The following is a 16,334-nucleotide window of genomic DNA, read 5'->3' as shown; positions in this document are numbered from 1 at the left end:
CAACGTTTAATAATAGCTAAATTAGGATAATGGTAATCAAAACAGTAATAATCAGAGCCGAGCTTAATCTCATCTCTTCACTAATCACGTTAAGAACTTTGCAGTTTTTTTTTTTATCGTTAGGTCATTTTCTCTCCCCTGGGCAGCGGCGGAAAGACAGACTTTATAATGTGTGGGCAGGTGTCCACTACCCTATCTCTTATGTTTCTCTTCGTATAAAAAACCCCATTTGCCTCTCAGATGTTGTTCTAGTAAGACTTCAGTGTTTCTGAGGGGGGATAAAAGCTGTGTTTGCACAGCAATCTGTAAAGTGTGTATGTAGGGTTCCCATTTTTTCATGAAGGGTCTAGTTCTTAACTGTACATCTCTCAGGGTGTCTGCTGCTTCGTATGTAACCTGTTTGTGCATGCTTGCTTTAAGTTGTGATAGTGTGGGTGTCTTTGGACTCAACCAATTTTTGAATATGAGTTTTCTGGCTTGTAGGATAATGTTCGTAATCACTTTTTTTAGGGAGTTAGGTGTTGAGGTTGGGATCTCTAGGAATACTACCAGTCTGGGGGAGACCATCACTTCAATGTGGAACGTGGATTTTATCCAGTATGTTATCATGCCCCAAAATTTCCGTATCATAGGGCAGTTCCACAGCAAGTGCGGCAAGTCCGCATCTGCTGCTTTGCATTTTTTGCAGTGACCTTCTGCTTCTGGTCTCCATTTTTTGAAGATTTTGGGTGGTATGTATGCTGCTTGTAACAGTCTGGTGTGTGATTCTCTAGCAATCGCTGATAGAGTTGCTCCTCTTGCATATTGTATGCTGCGTTGTATCACGTCTGGTGTAATTTCAGTGTTTAGGGTACGTGTCCATGTGTCACTGATGTGTGTGATCGTGGCTGCGTTTGTCGGTTTCATGTGTAGTCTGTAAGTTGGGGAGATAGATGTGCTACCTTGCATTGTCATATGTAGCAGTCTATTTACGTCTGAGTTTTGGTCAGTAAGTTCTGTATGTCTTAGTAAGTCTTGGGTGTAGTGTCTCGCTTGTAGATATGCAAAGTGGTGTGTGCGGGGCAGGTCAAATTGGGTTTGTAGTTCTTGAAAAGGTCTAACCTTCATGTCTAGCCCATTTATCAATTGGGACACGGAGGTCAACCCCCTAGTCTCCCATGTGGCGAACACTGGGGAATCAATTCCTGCGGGGAATCCTGGGTTACCTCTCAAAGAGAGGTATTTCGTGTATGTAGGGTTGAAACGTGATCTCTTGCATAGTTTCCACCAAGCAGAGAGGGGTTGGGATATAAGTGGGTAATTTTTAACTATCTTGAGTGTGTGTGTCGGTGCCATGTGTGGGAGTGCCTGCAAGGACCATGGAGCCGTGACCTGTTTTTCGAGTTCTGGCAATGTGAAGTGTGCTTTCTCTGTCAACCAGTCCAGTACATATTTAACTTGGGCTGCCTCACAGTATGCATCAAGGTTGGGGACAGCCAAGCCTCCTGAGGCGATCTCTGCCATTAGTCTAGAAGAATTTATTTTGTGTTTTTTTCCTGCCCATATGAAGGAGAGCATTGCTTTGTTTAGTAATTGTGTGTCTGCTTTATGAATGTGGTAAGGTATCATCTGAAACAAGTATAGGAGTTTCGGGAATATGATCATTTTGACGAGCGCAATCCTACCCGGTAGTGCTACTGGTAGTTTGCCCCATCTGAGCAATGTCTCCTGGAGTTCTTTTACTAGGGGGCGATAGTTTAGATGGTACCATTCCCCAGGATTTCGGGATAGCTTGATTCCTAAATATTTGAAGGAATGGGTGACTTGTTTAAAGCTGTATGGTAGAGCATCGCAGGGTGCTCCCGGGAGCAGCCAAACAAGCTCCGACTTGTCGGTGTTTATTTTGTAGCCAGAGACCTGGCTGAACTGGTGTATGATGCGCATGACGTGAGGGATGTTTGTTTTTGGATTTTGTAGGTATAGGATCATGTCATCTGCAAAGAGAGACAAATGGCACTGGACCTTGCCCACCCACAGTCCCTCTGACTCCGCCCTAATCTTGATTGCTAGGGGTTCGATGGCAATGTCGAAAAGGAGGGGCGACAGTGGACAACCCTGTCTTGTTCCCCTACCCAATTGGAAGGGGGGTGTGGGAATTCCGTTGATCAAGATTGAGGCATGGGGGTTCGCGTATAGGGATTTAATCGTAGTTGCAAAAAGGCCCTTGATACCAAATTTATCTAGAGTGTTAAAAAGATGGTCCCAGAGGACCATGTCAAAGGCCTTCTCCGCGTCTATAAGCAAAGCGCAGGCTTCCATGTCTTTGTCTCCACCTTCTCTGGTATGGTTCCAGAAGTGGGTCAATATAAATTGGAGCTTTCGAATGTTTAACACCGAGGATCTACCCTTCACAAACCCCGTCTGGTCCCGATGTATCAGTGAGGGTAGGGCCACTGCAAGTCTATCCGCCAGGATTTTGGTTAGTAGTTTATAATCCTGATTTAACAGGGATATTGGGCGGTAGGATTGAGTAAGTAAATTATCTCTGCCTTCTTTGGGAATCACACAGATGTTAGCCTCTGTGAAACGGGTAGAGATCTCTTCTTCCCCCTTCATGATTTTATTGTAGAGAGTGGTGAGTGTTGTCACCACTTCCTCCTTCACTAGTTTGTAAAATTCCCCTGGTAGTCCATCAGGACCTGGGGTCTTGTCAAGGGGCAGGGTGTTTATGGCCTTCATTATTTCTGTCTCTGAAATGGGTGCATTAAGGAGAGTTAGATGTTCTTCTGAGATGGTGGGGTTACGTATGGTTTCCCAGAAGGATGTTTTTTGTGTTCTGTCTATTGCTTCCTCTTTGTACAGGGATTGGTAGTAACTCAAGAAGGCAGCTTGTATCTGCGGTGTGGTAGTGTGAATAGCATTTCCCACCTTGATGGCACCTATGTACTTGTTAGGTTTGGCGAACTTAGTGAGTCTAGCTAGGAGCTTACCTGTCTTATCTCCATGTCTGTAAAAGTTTGCTTGTATTGCTGTCATCTCCCTGACAGTGTTCTGATGTAATGACAGGTCTCTAAGTGTTTTTGCGTCAATGTAATGTCGTTTTGTCGTTGGGTTTGGATTTCTCAAATATTTATTCCTAGCGCTAATCACCCTTCTGAGTTGATTTTCACTCTTTTGTTTCAAACGTTTTGACCTACTAATTGTGTAGGAGGATATAAGGCCCCTCATTACCGCTTTTCCGGCCTCCCAGAGTAGTAGGGTGTCATGTCGGTGTGTGGAGTTAAGAGTCATATAGGTTTTCCATTCTCCCTCTAGAAATCTCTTGAAATTTATGTCTCCGTACAGGTAAGTCGGGAAGAACCACCTACGGGGTCCCTCTTTAGTTGGCGTAAGATTAATTTTAAGGCTAATGGGGGCATGATCTGATATGGTCGTAACATCTATGGTAGTGTTTGTGATCTGTTGTCCCAAGGAGTGTGTTGTTAGGAATAGATCTATTCTGGATAGGGTGTCCTTGGCTGGGGTGGTGCAAGTGTAGTTTCTTTCTTCCGGGTGCTTATCTCGCCATATGTCTGTCAGTGCTAAAGAGTGTTTAAATTTAGACAAGATCAGGGAGTCTCTCCTTGCATTTTTATAGGTCGTGTTATGTCTTGTTGCTGAGTTAGGGTCCCTGAATCTGTCTGCTGGGGTTTGAGGGGCTATATTATAGTCCCCCCCTAGAATCATCGGAGAGTCAGCAAACTTTGTTACGATAGTACTGAAAGTTCTCCAGAAGTCTTTTTTATCAGTGTGCGGGCCATAGACTCCTCCTATGACAATGTGTTTATGTTTGAGTTTGATTTTTGTTAACACATATCTACCCTCGGGATCTATCAGTTGTTTTACTATAGTGTAGTCTAGATTTTTTCTAAAGAGGATAGCTACCCCTCTAGCTCTTTTCCCTTCATACGTGGTATGGATAACTTCTCCCACCCATCCTTGTCTTAGCTTCTGATGTTCTGCGTTGGTCAAGTGAGTTTCTTCCAAGATTGCTATGTCTGTGTGTTGGTTTCTCAAATATTTTAGTATGGTTTTTCTTTTGATGGGGGACGTAATGCCCCCAACGTTCCAAGAAACCAGTTTCATGAGGAAACTTGAAGGGGTGTGTGCTATGGTTATGTAAGAGTGTGGTAGGGGGAAATAGAGTGGTTCTGTCTTTCTCACTTACCGCTCGCTGCCCAGGGGAGAGCACACGTAGCTATCGAGGTGTTTTGTAGTAGTATTATTACTGATCAGGTCTCTGCAAGGTTAAACAATAAATTAGTACAGTAGATGTAAACAAATATATATATTATCTTACTTCTGTCTACAGTTGTTAATTTATATCAGCTGATTCTGGTTCGTTTAAATTTTAAACAGTAACTAAACTTGTAAACTTTCCAATGTTCAAACTTCACAAAATCCCAAAAGCCCTCCCCCCCTCCCCATTCTGGAAAAGGATATGTATGCAGCGTTTAGCACCAATTTCTGTGCATTATGTCCCTCCAGTCAGTCTTGGTAGGTTAAATAGTCCTGAGTAAAAGATTCCAAATCCTGCTTGGTTTTGTCCTCTTTCATGTATCATCTTCTTCTTCTTGTTGGACCTGCCGTGGTCGATCTGTACGCCTCTTGGCTTGATCTAGAAATAGTTGAAGGTGTTTCGGAGATTCAAATATCTTTGGGCCTTGTGGCGTTTGAAGTCGCAATCTGGCTGGATACAGGAGTGCTATAGATTCACCTTGAGCTATAAGGTCTCTGCAGTAAGGCGTGAATTCTCTCCTTTTCTTTGAGACATCTGCAGAATAGTCCTGGAAGATGAAGATTTTCCTCCCTTCAAAGTCAATAGGTGTCTTTTGTCTGTACGCTCTGAGAATTAGCGTTTTATCTCTGAAATTTAAGTAGCGCACCATTATCTGTCTAGGTACACCTTCCTGCTGGGGGGCTCCTACTCTGTGTGCTCTTTCTGCAGTGCAAGGTATGCTCGTAGATGGGAGTTTGAGTATGCCTGGGAGAATAGTTTCTACAAAGTTCATTAAGGCCCCCGAGGGGATAGACTCTGGCACTCCGACGATTCTGAGGTTGTTTCGTCTTGAACGGTTCTCCAAGTCATCTACCTTGGCTTGCAGCAATTTGTTTTGTCTTTGGAGAGTAGTGATAGAGGAGGTTGTGTCCCTGTATCTTTCTTCTCCCTCCGCTGCTTTCTGTTCCACAGCAGTTAGGCGTGTTGAGAAGGCCCTGAGGTCTGCGGACAAGCTATCCATTCCTGTCTGCAATTGTTCAATTTTAGGCAAGAAGAGCGCAGACAACTGTGATACAATAGGATGTGTGTCTTGCGTTGTGGTAATGGATGTTTCTGGCAGTGACTGAGCCTGTTCTTGGTTCTCTGTTTGGGTTCTCTGGCGTCTCTCTGTTTGCTTTTGCCTTCCTGCCATGTTGTCAGTCTTTTTATTGTATGGAGTATAGTATTTTTGCATACAGGCTGCTCACAGCAAAGGTTCTGCTGTAATTATAGTTTAGTAGGAGAATTAAACTTCTTTCCCAGGACTAGGAGGGTTTGTTTCTATTCTGCTTCTGGAGGTTTGTGCATGGGGAGGGGGGTACAATTGGCTCCGGTCTAGTGTGCCATGTTTATTGTTGTCCCCTGAGTAGAATTTACCCTTGAGAGGTTGGTAGTCAGTCTCAGGTTGGGGTGTTTAACTCCTTAGATATCTGCTTCTTCAGCAGGTCAGACACTATTGTACTGCAGGTTTATCTCCCTCCCACGTGTGTTCTATCTGTGCAGGACTGATAGCATTATTGGGCTCTGTGTTAACAGCTACCCTGTGATGAGCAGGCTTCCCTGCAGAATGATCGATCTCTCTCTGCGCCAAGCGTGTGGTAGAAAGTTATAAACCTGGGAGGAGGGGGGGTTAATAAGGCCACTGAGTCCCCAAAAGGAATAGCAGTTCAGTATGTTTGTTGTGCTTATAGTGTCTCTTAACGGTTTTTGAATAGGGCCGATCTCCAAGATGGCCGCCGTTAGTTTGTTGCGCAGTTCTTAGGCTGTTAGGGCAAGTTGCCTTGTCAGTGTCTGATTTCTAGGAGCTCGGTTTTGGCTCTCCTCTGTGTTACCCCAGCCTATTCGGCTTCTCACCTACTCTTTTTTTTGATGGTGCGGGAGGTCCGGTTTCTCTGATTGCCACCGCGATCTTACTCCAACTACTTGTTTATGCGGCTGCCGGCGGGGGAGCGGATCTAGGCGCTCCTCACTAAGTCTTGTCCGGGCAGGTGTCGCTTAGTTGTCCTGCCAAGGATTACAGTTTTCTGGGCACTTTAGGCGTTAAAAAGCACAGGTTTGTGAGCATAGACACACGGAGCTCAGCAAACCTGCGTCCTCTCGCCGTGCCCGCCCACCGGAAGTCCTGCCAGCTCTATCTTATTGGCTGATTGGACCAGCCAATAGGATTTTTTCAACCTTAATTCCGATTGGCTGATAGAATTCTATCAGCCAATCAGAATCTAAGGGACGCCATCTTGGATGACGTCACTTAAAGGAACCTTCATTCGTTGGGTAGTCATCAGCAGAATAGGATGCTCCTAAGGTTCCTTTAAGTGACATCATCCAAGATGGCGTCCCTTAGATTCCGATTGGCTGATAGAATTCTATCAGCCAATCGGAATTAAGGTTGAAAAAATCCTATTGGCTGGTCCAATCAGCCAATAGGATTGAGCTGACATCCTATTGGCTGATTGGAACAGCCAATAGAATGCAAACTCAATCTTATTGGCTGATTGGATCAGCCAATAGGATTGAAGTTCAATCCTATTGGCTGATTGCATCAGCCAATAGGATTTTTTCAACCTTAATTCCGATTGACTGATAAAATTCTATCAGCCAATCAGAATCTAAGGGACACCATCTTGGATGACGTCATTTAAAAGAACCTTCATTCGTCGTAAGTCGTCGGAAAGAAGAGGATGCTCCTCGTCGGATGTCTTGAAGATGGACCCACTCCGCGCTGGATGGATGAAGATAGAGGATGCTGTCTGGGTGAAGACTTCTGCCCGTCTGGGTTAGCGTTAGGTTTTTTTAAGGGTTTATTGGTGGGTTTTAATTTTAGGTTAGGGCTTTGGGCCGCAATAGAGCTAAATGCCCTTTTAAGGGCAATGCCCATCTAAATGCCCTTTTCAGGGCAATGGGGAGCTTAGATTTTTCTAGTTAGGGTTTTATTTGGGGGGTTCGTTGTGTGGGTGGTGGGTTTTACTGTTGGGGGGGTTGTTGTTTTTTTTCAGGTAAAAGAGCTGATATCTTTGGGGCAATGCCCCGCAAAAGGCCCTTTTAAGGGCTATTGGTAGTTTTGCTTAGGCTAGGGTTTTTTTTTATTTTGGGGGGGATTTTTTTATTTTGATAGGGAGAAGACAAAGAGAATACCAGCTATACCCTGGTGAAATATTCAAGTTCCTACTTAGCGGCATATATTCAAGTTCCTACTTAGCGGCATATATTTAACCGCAAAGATCACATTGATAACTAGAATTCCTTTTTCTACTTATCCTACAAACTTTCTACTTATCCCACAAACTTTCTACTTATCCCACAACCACATTTCAGTAACCAGATCGGTCACTGACCGACATCAAAGAAACCTGGGAACAACGGACCGGAGAAGCACGCAAATATTCCACATCAGGAGGTCATCCAACAACCATACCATCGTGATCGGTCACTAACCGACAGAAAAGCCACAGAATAGAAAAACCGGAGATACTTAAAAAACATCAGCAAACAGTTAGCACCTAACCGCAACGAAGATCCCACCAAGAAATCGTTAAGAGCGCGATCGGTCACTGACCGACAAAGGACAAGATAACAAAGCGGCCACGGCAACTACACAAGCATTTATATAAAAGTGAATTTTCTCGCAGCAAACAGATAAGCCCACCTAACAAGAGGAAACCAAAGCAGCATTTATTTAACCGCCAGCAGCCCATATAGAACTGCCACCAGCAAATTATTGGCATAGCGGCGTTTATTTAACCGCAATCATCTCACAAAAGTGATATCAAACAGATACACTTCAAGGTACTAATTTGTATACTTGTATCACAGTGTGATAAAAATCACACAAACATACCTCTACATTTGATATATAGTTACCTAAGATAAGATCTCAATTGCACAGCTGAACTTGAAACAAAGTATCCTATATGAACTATACAGCAACTATTGTCTTATCCACTATTAAATTGTATTTACAAACATTTTGTTAGAAATTACAACTTGTGATAAACCTATAACTGTATAAATTGCAAGATTTCAACAATATTATTTTAATTTAATTTTTATATATTCATATATTTTTATATATTACGTACATTTTATACATAGATACATAGAGACACCGGTGTCATTTTTTAAACTTTGAAGGAATTTGTAATAATATTTGTTTAATTGTACTTTTAGCATCACTATTATTGGGTAAATTTACCGGAATCAAATAAAGTATAATATATATTTTTTTTTAAAAAGTTTCGACATCCAATTTTTCCCATAAGAGAATATAAAATAGTACTTATCAAAACATTAACATATATTGAGCCCACATATTATCACACATATTTACAGTAAGACACATTGGGAATAGCAACTTGGTTTGCGCCACCTACCACAACTAACTATAACTCTTTAAACTTTGGGATAAAGTTTACTTCAGGTGTGCTAGATTCCCCACCAGCTAGACAGTCTAACCCTATCAAACATCTATTAGATTAGGTGTAATTAGTTTAAAGATCTTGTAATTTGTTGTTTTTTTCTGTAATTTAGTGTTTGTTTTTATTGTAATTTAGCTAATTGTATTTAATTTATTTAATTGTATTTAATTTAGGTAATTTATTTAATTGTAGTGCAGTTTTAGGTGTTATTGTAACTTAGGTTAGGTTTTATTTTGCAGGTAAATTTGTATTTATTTTAGCTAGGTAGTTATTAAATAGTTAATAACTATTTAGTAACTATTCTACCTAGTTAAAATAAATACAAACTTGCCTGTAAAATAAAAATAAACCCTAAGATAGATACAATATGTAATTTAGTTTTAAATAGGAATGATTTAGGTAATGATAGTAATTTTATTTAGATTTATTTAAATTATATTTAAGTTAGGGGGTTAATAAATGTAGGTAGGTTGCGGCGACATTGGGGGAGGGAGATTAGGGGTTAATAAATATAATGTAGGTGTCGGCGATGTTGGGGGCAGTAGATTAGGGATTAATAAATATAATGTAGGTGGCGGTGATGTCCAGAGCGGGAGATTAGGGGTTAATAAATATAATGTAGGTGTCAGCGATGTCAGGGGTGGCAGATTAGGGGTTAATAAGTGTAAGATTAGGGGTGTTTAGACTCGGGATTCATGTTAAGGTGTTAGGTGTAAACATACAGGGAGTGCAGAATTATTAGGCAAGTTGTATTTTTGAGGATTAATTTTATTATTTAACAACAACCATGTTCTCAATGAACCCAAAAAACTCATTAATATCAAAGCTGAATAGTTTTGGAAGTAGTTTTTAGTTTGTTTTTAGTTATAGCTATTTTAGGGGGATATCTGTGTGTGCAGGTGACTATTACGGTGCATAATTATTAGGCAACTTAACAAAAAACAAATATATACCCATTTCAATTATTTATTTTTAGCAGTGAAACCAATATAACATCTCAATATTCACAAATATACATTTCTGACATTCAAAAACAAAACAAAAACAAATCAGTGACCAATATAGCCACCTTTCTTTGCAAGGACACTCAAAAGCCTGCCATCCATGGATTCTGTCAGTGTTTTGATCTGTTCACCATCAACATTGCGTGCAGCAGCAACCACAGCCTCCCAGACACTGTTCAGAGAGGTGTACTGTTTTCCCTCCTTGTAAATCTCACATTTGATGATGGACCACAGGTTCTCAATGGGGTTCAGATCAGGTGAACAAGGAGGCCATGTCATTAGATTTTCTTCTTTTATACCCTTTCTTGCCAGCCACGCTGTGGAGTACTTGGACGCGTGTGATGGAGCATTGTCCTGCATGAAAATCATGTTTTTCTTGAAGGATGCAGACTTCTTCCTGTACCACTGCTTGAAGAAGGTGTCTTCCAGAAACTGGCAGTAGGACTGGGAGTTGAGCTTGACTCCATTCTCAACCCGAAAAGGCCCCACAAGCTCATCTTTGATGATACCAGCCCAAACCAGTACTCCACCTCCACCTTGCTGGCGTCTGAGTCGGACTGGAGCTCTCTGCCCTTTACCAATCCAGCCACGGGCCCATCCATCTGGCCCATCAAGACTCACTCTCATTTCATCAGTCCATAAAACCTTAGAAAAATTAGTCTTGAGATATTTCTTGGCCCAGTCTTGACGTTTCAGCTTGTGTGTCTTGTTCAGTGGTGGTCGTCTTTCAGCCTTTCTTACCTTGGCCATGTCTCTGAGTATTGCACACCTTGTGCTTTTAGGCACTCCAGTGATGTTGCAGCTCTGAAATATGGCCAAACTGGTGGCAAGTGGCATCTTGGCAGCTGCACGCTTCACTTTTCTCAGTTCATGGGCAGTTATTTTGCGCCTTGGTTTTTCCACACGCTTCTTGCGACCCTGTTGACTATTTTGAATGAAACGCTTGATTGTTCGATGATCACGCTTCAGAAGCTTTGCAATTTTAAGAGTGCTGCATCCCTCTGCAAGATATCTCACTATTTTTGACTTTTCTGAGCCTGTCAAGTCCTTCTTTTGACCCATTTTGCCAAAGGAAAGGAAGTTGCCTAATAATTATGCACACCTGATATAGGGTGTTGATGTCATTAGACCACACCCCTTCTCATTACAGTGATGCACATCACATAATATGCTTAATTGGTAGTAGGCTTTCGAGCCTATACAGCTTGGAGTAAGACAACATGCATAAAGAGGATGATGTGGTCAAAATACTCATTTGCCTAATAATTCTGCACTCCCTGTAAAATGTGTTTCCCCATAGGAATCAATGGGGCTGCGTTACTGAGCTAAACGCTGCTTTTTTGCAGATGTTAGACTTTTTCTCAGCCGGCTCTCCCCATTGATGTCTATGGGGAAATCGTGCATGAGCACGTATAACCATCTCGCCGCTGGTATTGGAGTGCGGTATGGCCTATGCACTTCTTGCCTTTTAACGCCGGGTTTGTAAAAACCTGTAATACCAGCGCTGTAGGAAAGTGAGCGGTGAGAATAAAGTGCAAGTTAGCAACGCACCCCTCTTACCGCAAAACTCGTAATCTAGCCGACAGTTTTCAAAAAAAAACCCACCTTTATAACTAACACTAATGTGCATGTCCATAAAATGAAAAAAATAACAAAATCTACCTAAAACATTTAAGTTAAAATAAAAAAGCCTTTTCTTAAAAATAGAAAATAAAAAACACCCCAAAAAAAGCCCTAACTAACCCCAATAGTTGTACTCACTGTTCAAAAACCTGGCTTCTCTTGATCCGACGTTGAGCCCTTTTCATCTTGGCGCCGGGGACCCATCTTGGCAAAGGCGGATTTCGGCAGCCTCTTCAACCGTCTCCGCTCCACAATCTTCTTCCATGTTGGGACCCTTTTCATCCCGGCTCCTGTTGCCGAAGGACCCATCATCCGCCGCCTCTACTCCACAACTTCTTTTCTTCAGCTCTCTTCCATGAGACTTGCTCCTTCATGCAGTTGCCGCCTCACACTGAATATCCGGAAGTGCGGAAGCCCTTTTTATAGGGGTAAAGCCTCATCCCACGGAGTTGGCGGAAGATATACGTTTTTTAGGTAGATTTTGTTATTTTGGGGGGGATTAGTAATTTATTTTATTTGTAAAGGAGCTGAAATATCTTTAGGACAATGCCCTACAAAAGGCCCTTTTAAGGGCTATTGTAATTTATTTTAGTGTTAGGGTTTAGGTTTCTTTGTTTTTGGGGGGTGTTTTTTATTTTTATTTTTTATTCTATGGGGCATGTAGATTAGGCCTGTGCCTGCAGACGGGAGCAGGTTCATACATTTCAGTACTGTTAAAATATAGTATAAAAAGACATCATAATTGCTTCTAATATAAACCTGTAGTCTCCACCTTGTTTTAATATCACTTGTAATACCAACACAGTCAATTGCATGGAAGCTTTGGGCTCAATAGAGTGTGCTTCCATAGGCTCCAATGGGAGTGTCTTTCTCATGTCGTGAGACACGGCAAGAGAACCTAGCGAAGCAAAGTGGGTAAGTCGCGCAGCGATGGGCAGCGGATTTAAATATATATGTATGTGTATATACACATATTAATATATAAATATATAAGCATATACATATATATTTTACAGGGAACACACAGTAGTAGAAAATGATTGATTTCAAAATGTTTTTTCTTGCAACATATAGGTTAATAATGAATTATTTCTACCAGCAACACCATTCGCACCATATGATCGATACCCCCAAAAAGAGGTGGAGCAAAACTCAACTCCACAAATACGAAATGCAAGCAGAGAAGATTCAGGTATTTGAAAGTACATTGCTAACTTTTCATTTTAGATTTGAAAACGTACAAATGATGGCCATGTGTCATCATTCCAAAGCTTATTGTGATCCCCTTGAACTTACTGCCAATATTAAGGTGGCTAAGTGGCTGGGTATTACGCATGGGTATGATGACATCACCAAGCTATGGAAACCCAAAAGTTCAGGGCTGCTGCAGGGTGCTTAATTGAGTGCAGGATGGGGGGTAAGTATTCAGACTCCTTGATTTCAGCTCTTTTAAGATTAGTTAGAAGTTCAATCTGTCACATGAGATGCTGACTCAGTTTTACACAGCTGTAATTGAATTCGTTCTGTGCACTTCACTAATTTTCTCGTTTGGATCAGCTACCAAATCTGATACTAGAAGATTACAATGAAACGTTCTGGCTGCTGAGAGGATTATTAGTGTTCCCCTGCCCTCCCTTTAGGATCTGTACTCTCCAGAATAAGTTAGTTATCATGTTTTATATTGCACATTGTATCTCTTTTTACTTATGTATATGCTTTGATGTTGTATGTATAACATGGAATGTCATTTACCAAGAAAAATTCCTTGTGTGTGCATTCACACATGGCAATAAAACTATTCTGATTAAGTTCTAGAAACACCCAAGACCATTTAGAAGGCAATTGATTCCTCTTTCAGTGAGTAAAAAATTAAGTACAATTTTGTCAGGTTTTTGAAGCTGACAACCAAAACTCAACCTTAATTCCAATATCGAGATGGCCTAAGTTGATCTCTCAGTTAACTCCAGCTTCCAAGGAGATTATGAAGCACAACAAATCATAATGTAGCTTAGGGGGAAGTGTAGCCAATCTCAACTGTCTCTCATGTGGCATTAAAGTATTGCTATCATAAAAATCCCCCGCTGTATTAAGGTTTGTGGCTTTCTTCAGTTGTGGGTTAGACTCTGGTAAGCAGTATGATAAGTCACAAAGGGAATGAATCTGAGAGAGATGTGGCAACATGAGTGGTGAATGACAAATTTTGAACCACTCTTCCTGACATCTTTTAATCAAAACATTATCAATCATGGTAGAAGAGGAATAGTGGGTTGGAATCCACAGCAGATCTTAGGTCAATATTTGCTGAAAGAGATGACTGTTCCAAGTCTCTCCATCTAGAAGGGTAGAGTTTTGAGACCCATATCGTAATGTGTGAAAGCATTGCTGCCTCATAGTACAGTCTAACTTTAGGCAAGCCTATACAACCTACCCATAAAGTAACTGCAACACCCAAGCAGCAACTCTAGGCTGTTTACCATTTTAAGTGTAGCGATTAAGGAGAGCCTGGTATCCATTGAGAATGGCATAAGGAACCTTTAGAGGTAGGCACCTTAAGAAGAAGGTGAGGTTCTACAAAATATAATCTTAATAGCTGCCACCTAAGCCAGCTAAGATATCTCGGTATACCTACAAAAAGTGAGACAGTTTGCATCTTTCAAATGAGAGTTTTATAATTCTCTTCAATCACTAAAACCTCTCTCGGACCACTAAAACTGATACTGACAAAGGGGTTTGGGCTGGGATTTCTTATGAATAAGTCTCTGTTTTCCCAACATTAATCTTGTAATATGAGAGTCAAACCAAGAGAGTAGAGCAAGCAATGTAGGCAAAGAGTAATCAGTCAAAAAAGGGGCAGGTCCTCAGCAAAAAGAGCATGCTTTAAATGGGATTCAAATGGTAAGAGAACCTGGATCTGTACATTCTGTCTAATTGCCACTGAGAAATCTTCTTTAGTGAAGGCGAAAAGGTAAGGGGACAACAGACAACCCGGCGTGTTCTATTACCAATAAAAAAAAAAGGAGAGCAAAAGCCTACACCTTGCATCCCCCTGGCAGCTTATAAAGCACTCATTGCCTTTCAAAAAGTTTCAGTAAGTCCAAAGAGTTCCAAGATATAGAACATATAGTCCCACCTTACCCTGCCGAAAGTCTTTTCTGTGTCATTTGACATGGCAAGGAGAGTGAGACATAAATCTGACTTATATTATAAGAGCCCTGTCTACTCAAAATGAATTCTACATGTCCAAGGTGGACCACAGATGGTAAAAGGGGACCCTGGTCGCTGTGACAGGATAATTATTTAATTAATTCTAAATTCCCCCAGGAACCCATTTATAAGGTGGGATTGATTGAAGAAAAAATAACACTCTCTGTAAGCCCATCAGGAACAAGAACAATTTATTTTTATTGGGTTTGATATAAATGTCTTGGCTTTGTCATTATTAATTATAAATATTATTATTATTATCGGTTATTTGTAGAGCTCCAACAGATTCCACAACGCTATAAACATAGGCAGTATACAAGGAAACATTTATAGGGATCAAATGGGTAGAGGGCCCTCCCAAGAGTCACACTGTTGTAATCAGCTCTTAAGAAGGTGATCTACAAACAGCTGGGCTCTTCGGCTTACATGCTGAGGGGTTTCAAGAGGATAGCAATGGAGGAGAGGAACTGGTATAAAGAAAGGTTAGTGTAGGTTGTATGCATCCCTGAACAGTAGAATCTTTAGGGAGCGCTTGAAGCTTTCAAAACTAGGAAAGAGTCTTGTGGAGCGAGGCAGAGCGTTCCACAAGATGGGAGCCAGTCTGGAGAAGTCCTGTAAACGGGAATGTGAGGAGGAGAGTAGGAGGTCATGAGCAGAGTGAAGGGGATGGGAGAGTGTCTGGGAGACAAGATTTGAGATATAGGGGGGAGATATAGGGGGGAGCAGTGCAGTCAGAGTCAGAATTTTGTGTTTAATCCTGAAGGCAAGAGGAAGATAGTGAAGGGATTGGCAGAGGTGAAGCAGATGAAGAGCAAAGTGTAAGGAAGATGAGCCTGGAAGAGGCATTTATTATTGATTGTAAAGGAGCTAGGCAGCAGCTAGGGAGACCAGAGAGGGAAGAATTGCAGTAGTCGAGGCGGGAAAGGATGAGAGAGTGGATTCAAATCCTAGTTGTGTCGTGTGTAAGGAAATGTCTAATTTTAGAGATGTTTTTAAGGTGAAAGCGGCAGGATTTAGCCAAGGACTGAATGTGAGGATTGAAAGAAAGATCAGAGTCAAATGTGACCCCAAGACATTGGGCATGCGGGTAAGGGTAATGATGGAGTTGTCAACAGTTATAGAGAGATTGGGGGTGGAGATTTCGGAAGAAGGGGGGAAAATAAGGAGCTCAGTTTTGGAGAGATTTAGCTTAAGGCAGTGAGAGGACATCCAGGAAGAGATGTGAGAAAGAGAGTTAGTGACATGGATTAGCAAGGAAGGAGATAGGTCTGGTGCAGAGAAGTAGATTTGGGTGTCATTGGCATGCAAATGATATTGGAATCCGTGGGACTTTATTAGGGAACCTAATGATGACGTGTAGATTGAGAAGAGAAGGGGACCAAGTACAGAGCCTTGCGGCACTCCAACAGAAAGTGGTGACGGGCAGAGGAAGCCCCAGAGAATGTTACACTAAAGGTATGGTTAGACAGTTAGAAAGAGAACCACTAGAGGGCTGTGTCACAAATGCCGAAGGATTGGAGGATTTGGAGCAAAAGAGGGTGCTCAACAGTATCAAAGGCTGCGGAAAGATCTAGGAGGATAAGCAGAGAGACGTGGCTTTTTTTATTTATTTTGCTGTAAGTAGGTCATTGGTAACCTTAACGATTGCTGTCTCTGTGGAGTAATGGGGATGAAATCCAGATTGCAGTAGGTCAAGGAGGGAGTTCAATTTAAGAAAATGGGATAGGTGTGCATATACTAGCTTTTCGAGAAGCTTTGAGGCAAGAGGGAGTAGGGAAATAGTTGGATGGGGAGGTGGGATCAAGAGAAGGTTTT

At 41.7% G+C, this 16,334-nt stretch overlaps 1 protein-coding gene across 1 annotated transcript in view; it reads left to right on the top strand.

The window, feature by feature from the left end:
* LOC128645416 (collagen alpha-1(XI) chain-like) overlaps positions 1 to 16,334 on the top strand; it is a 256,246-nt gene that overhangs the window by 87,946 nt on the left and 151,966 nt on the right. Inside the window, exon 6 of the mRNA XM_053698409.1 lies at positions 12,390 to 12,507. Coding sequence (XP_053554384.1) covers positions 12,390 to 12,507 — 118 coding nt within the window. The remainder of the gene's footprint in view (positions 1 to 12,389; positions 12,508 to 16,334) is intronic.

The sequence above is a fragment of the Bombina bombina genome, chromosome 1 (genome assembly GCF_027579735.1).
Source record: "Bombina bombina isolate aBomBom1 chromosome 1, aBomBom1.pri, whole genome shotgun sequence".
Classification (NCBI taxonomy): domain Eukaryota; kingdom Metazoa; phylum Chordata; class Amphibia; order Anura; family Bombinatoridae; genus Bombina; species Bombina bombina.
This window is presented reverse-complemented; position numbering and strand designations above follow the sequence as displayed.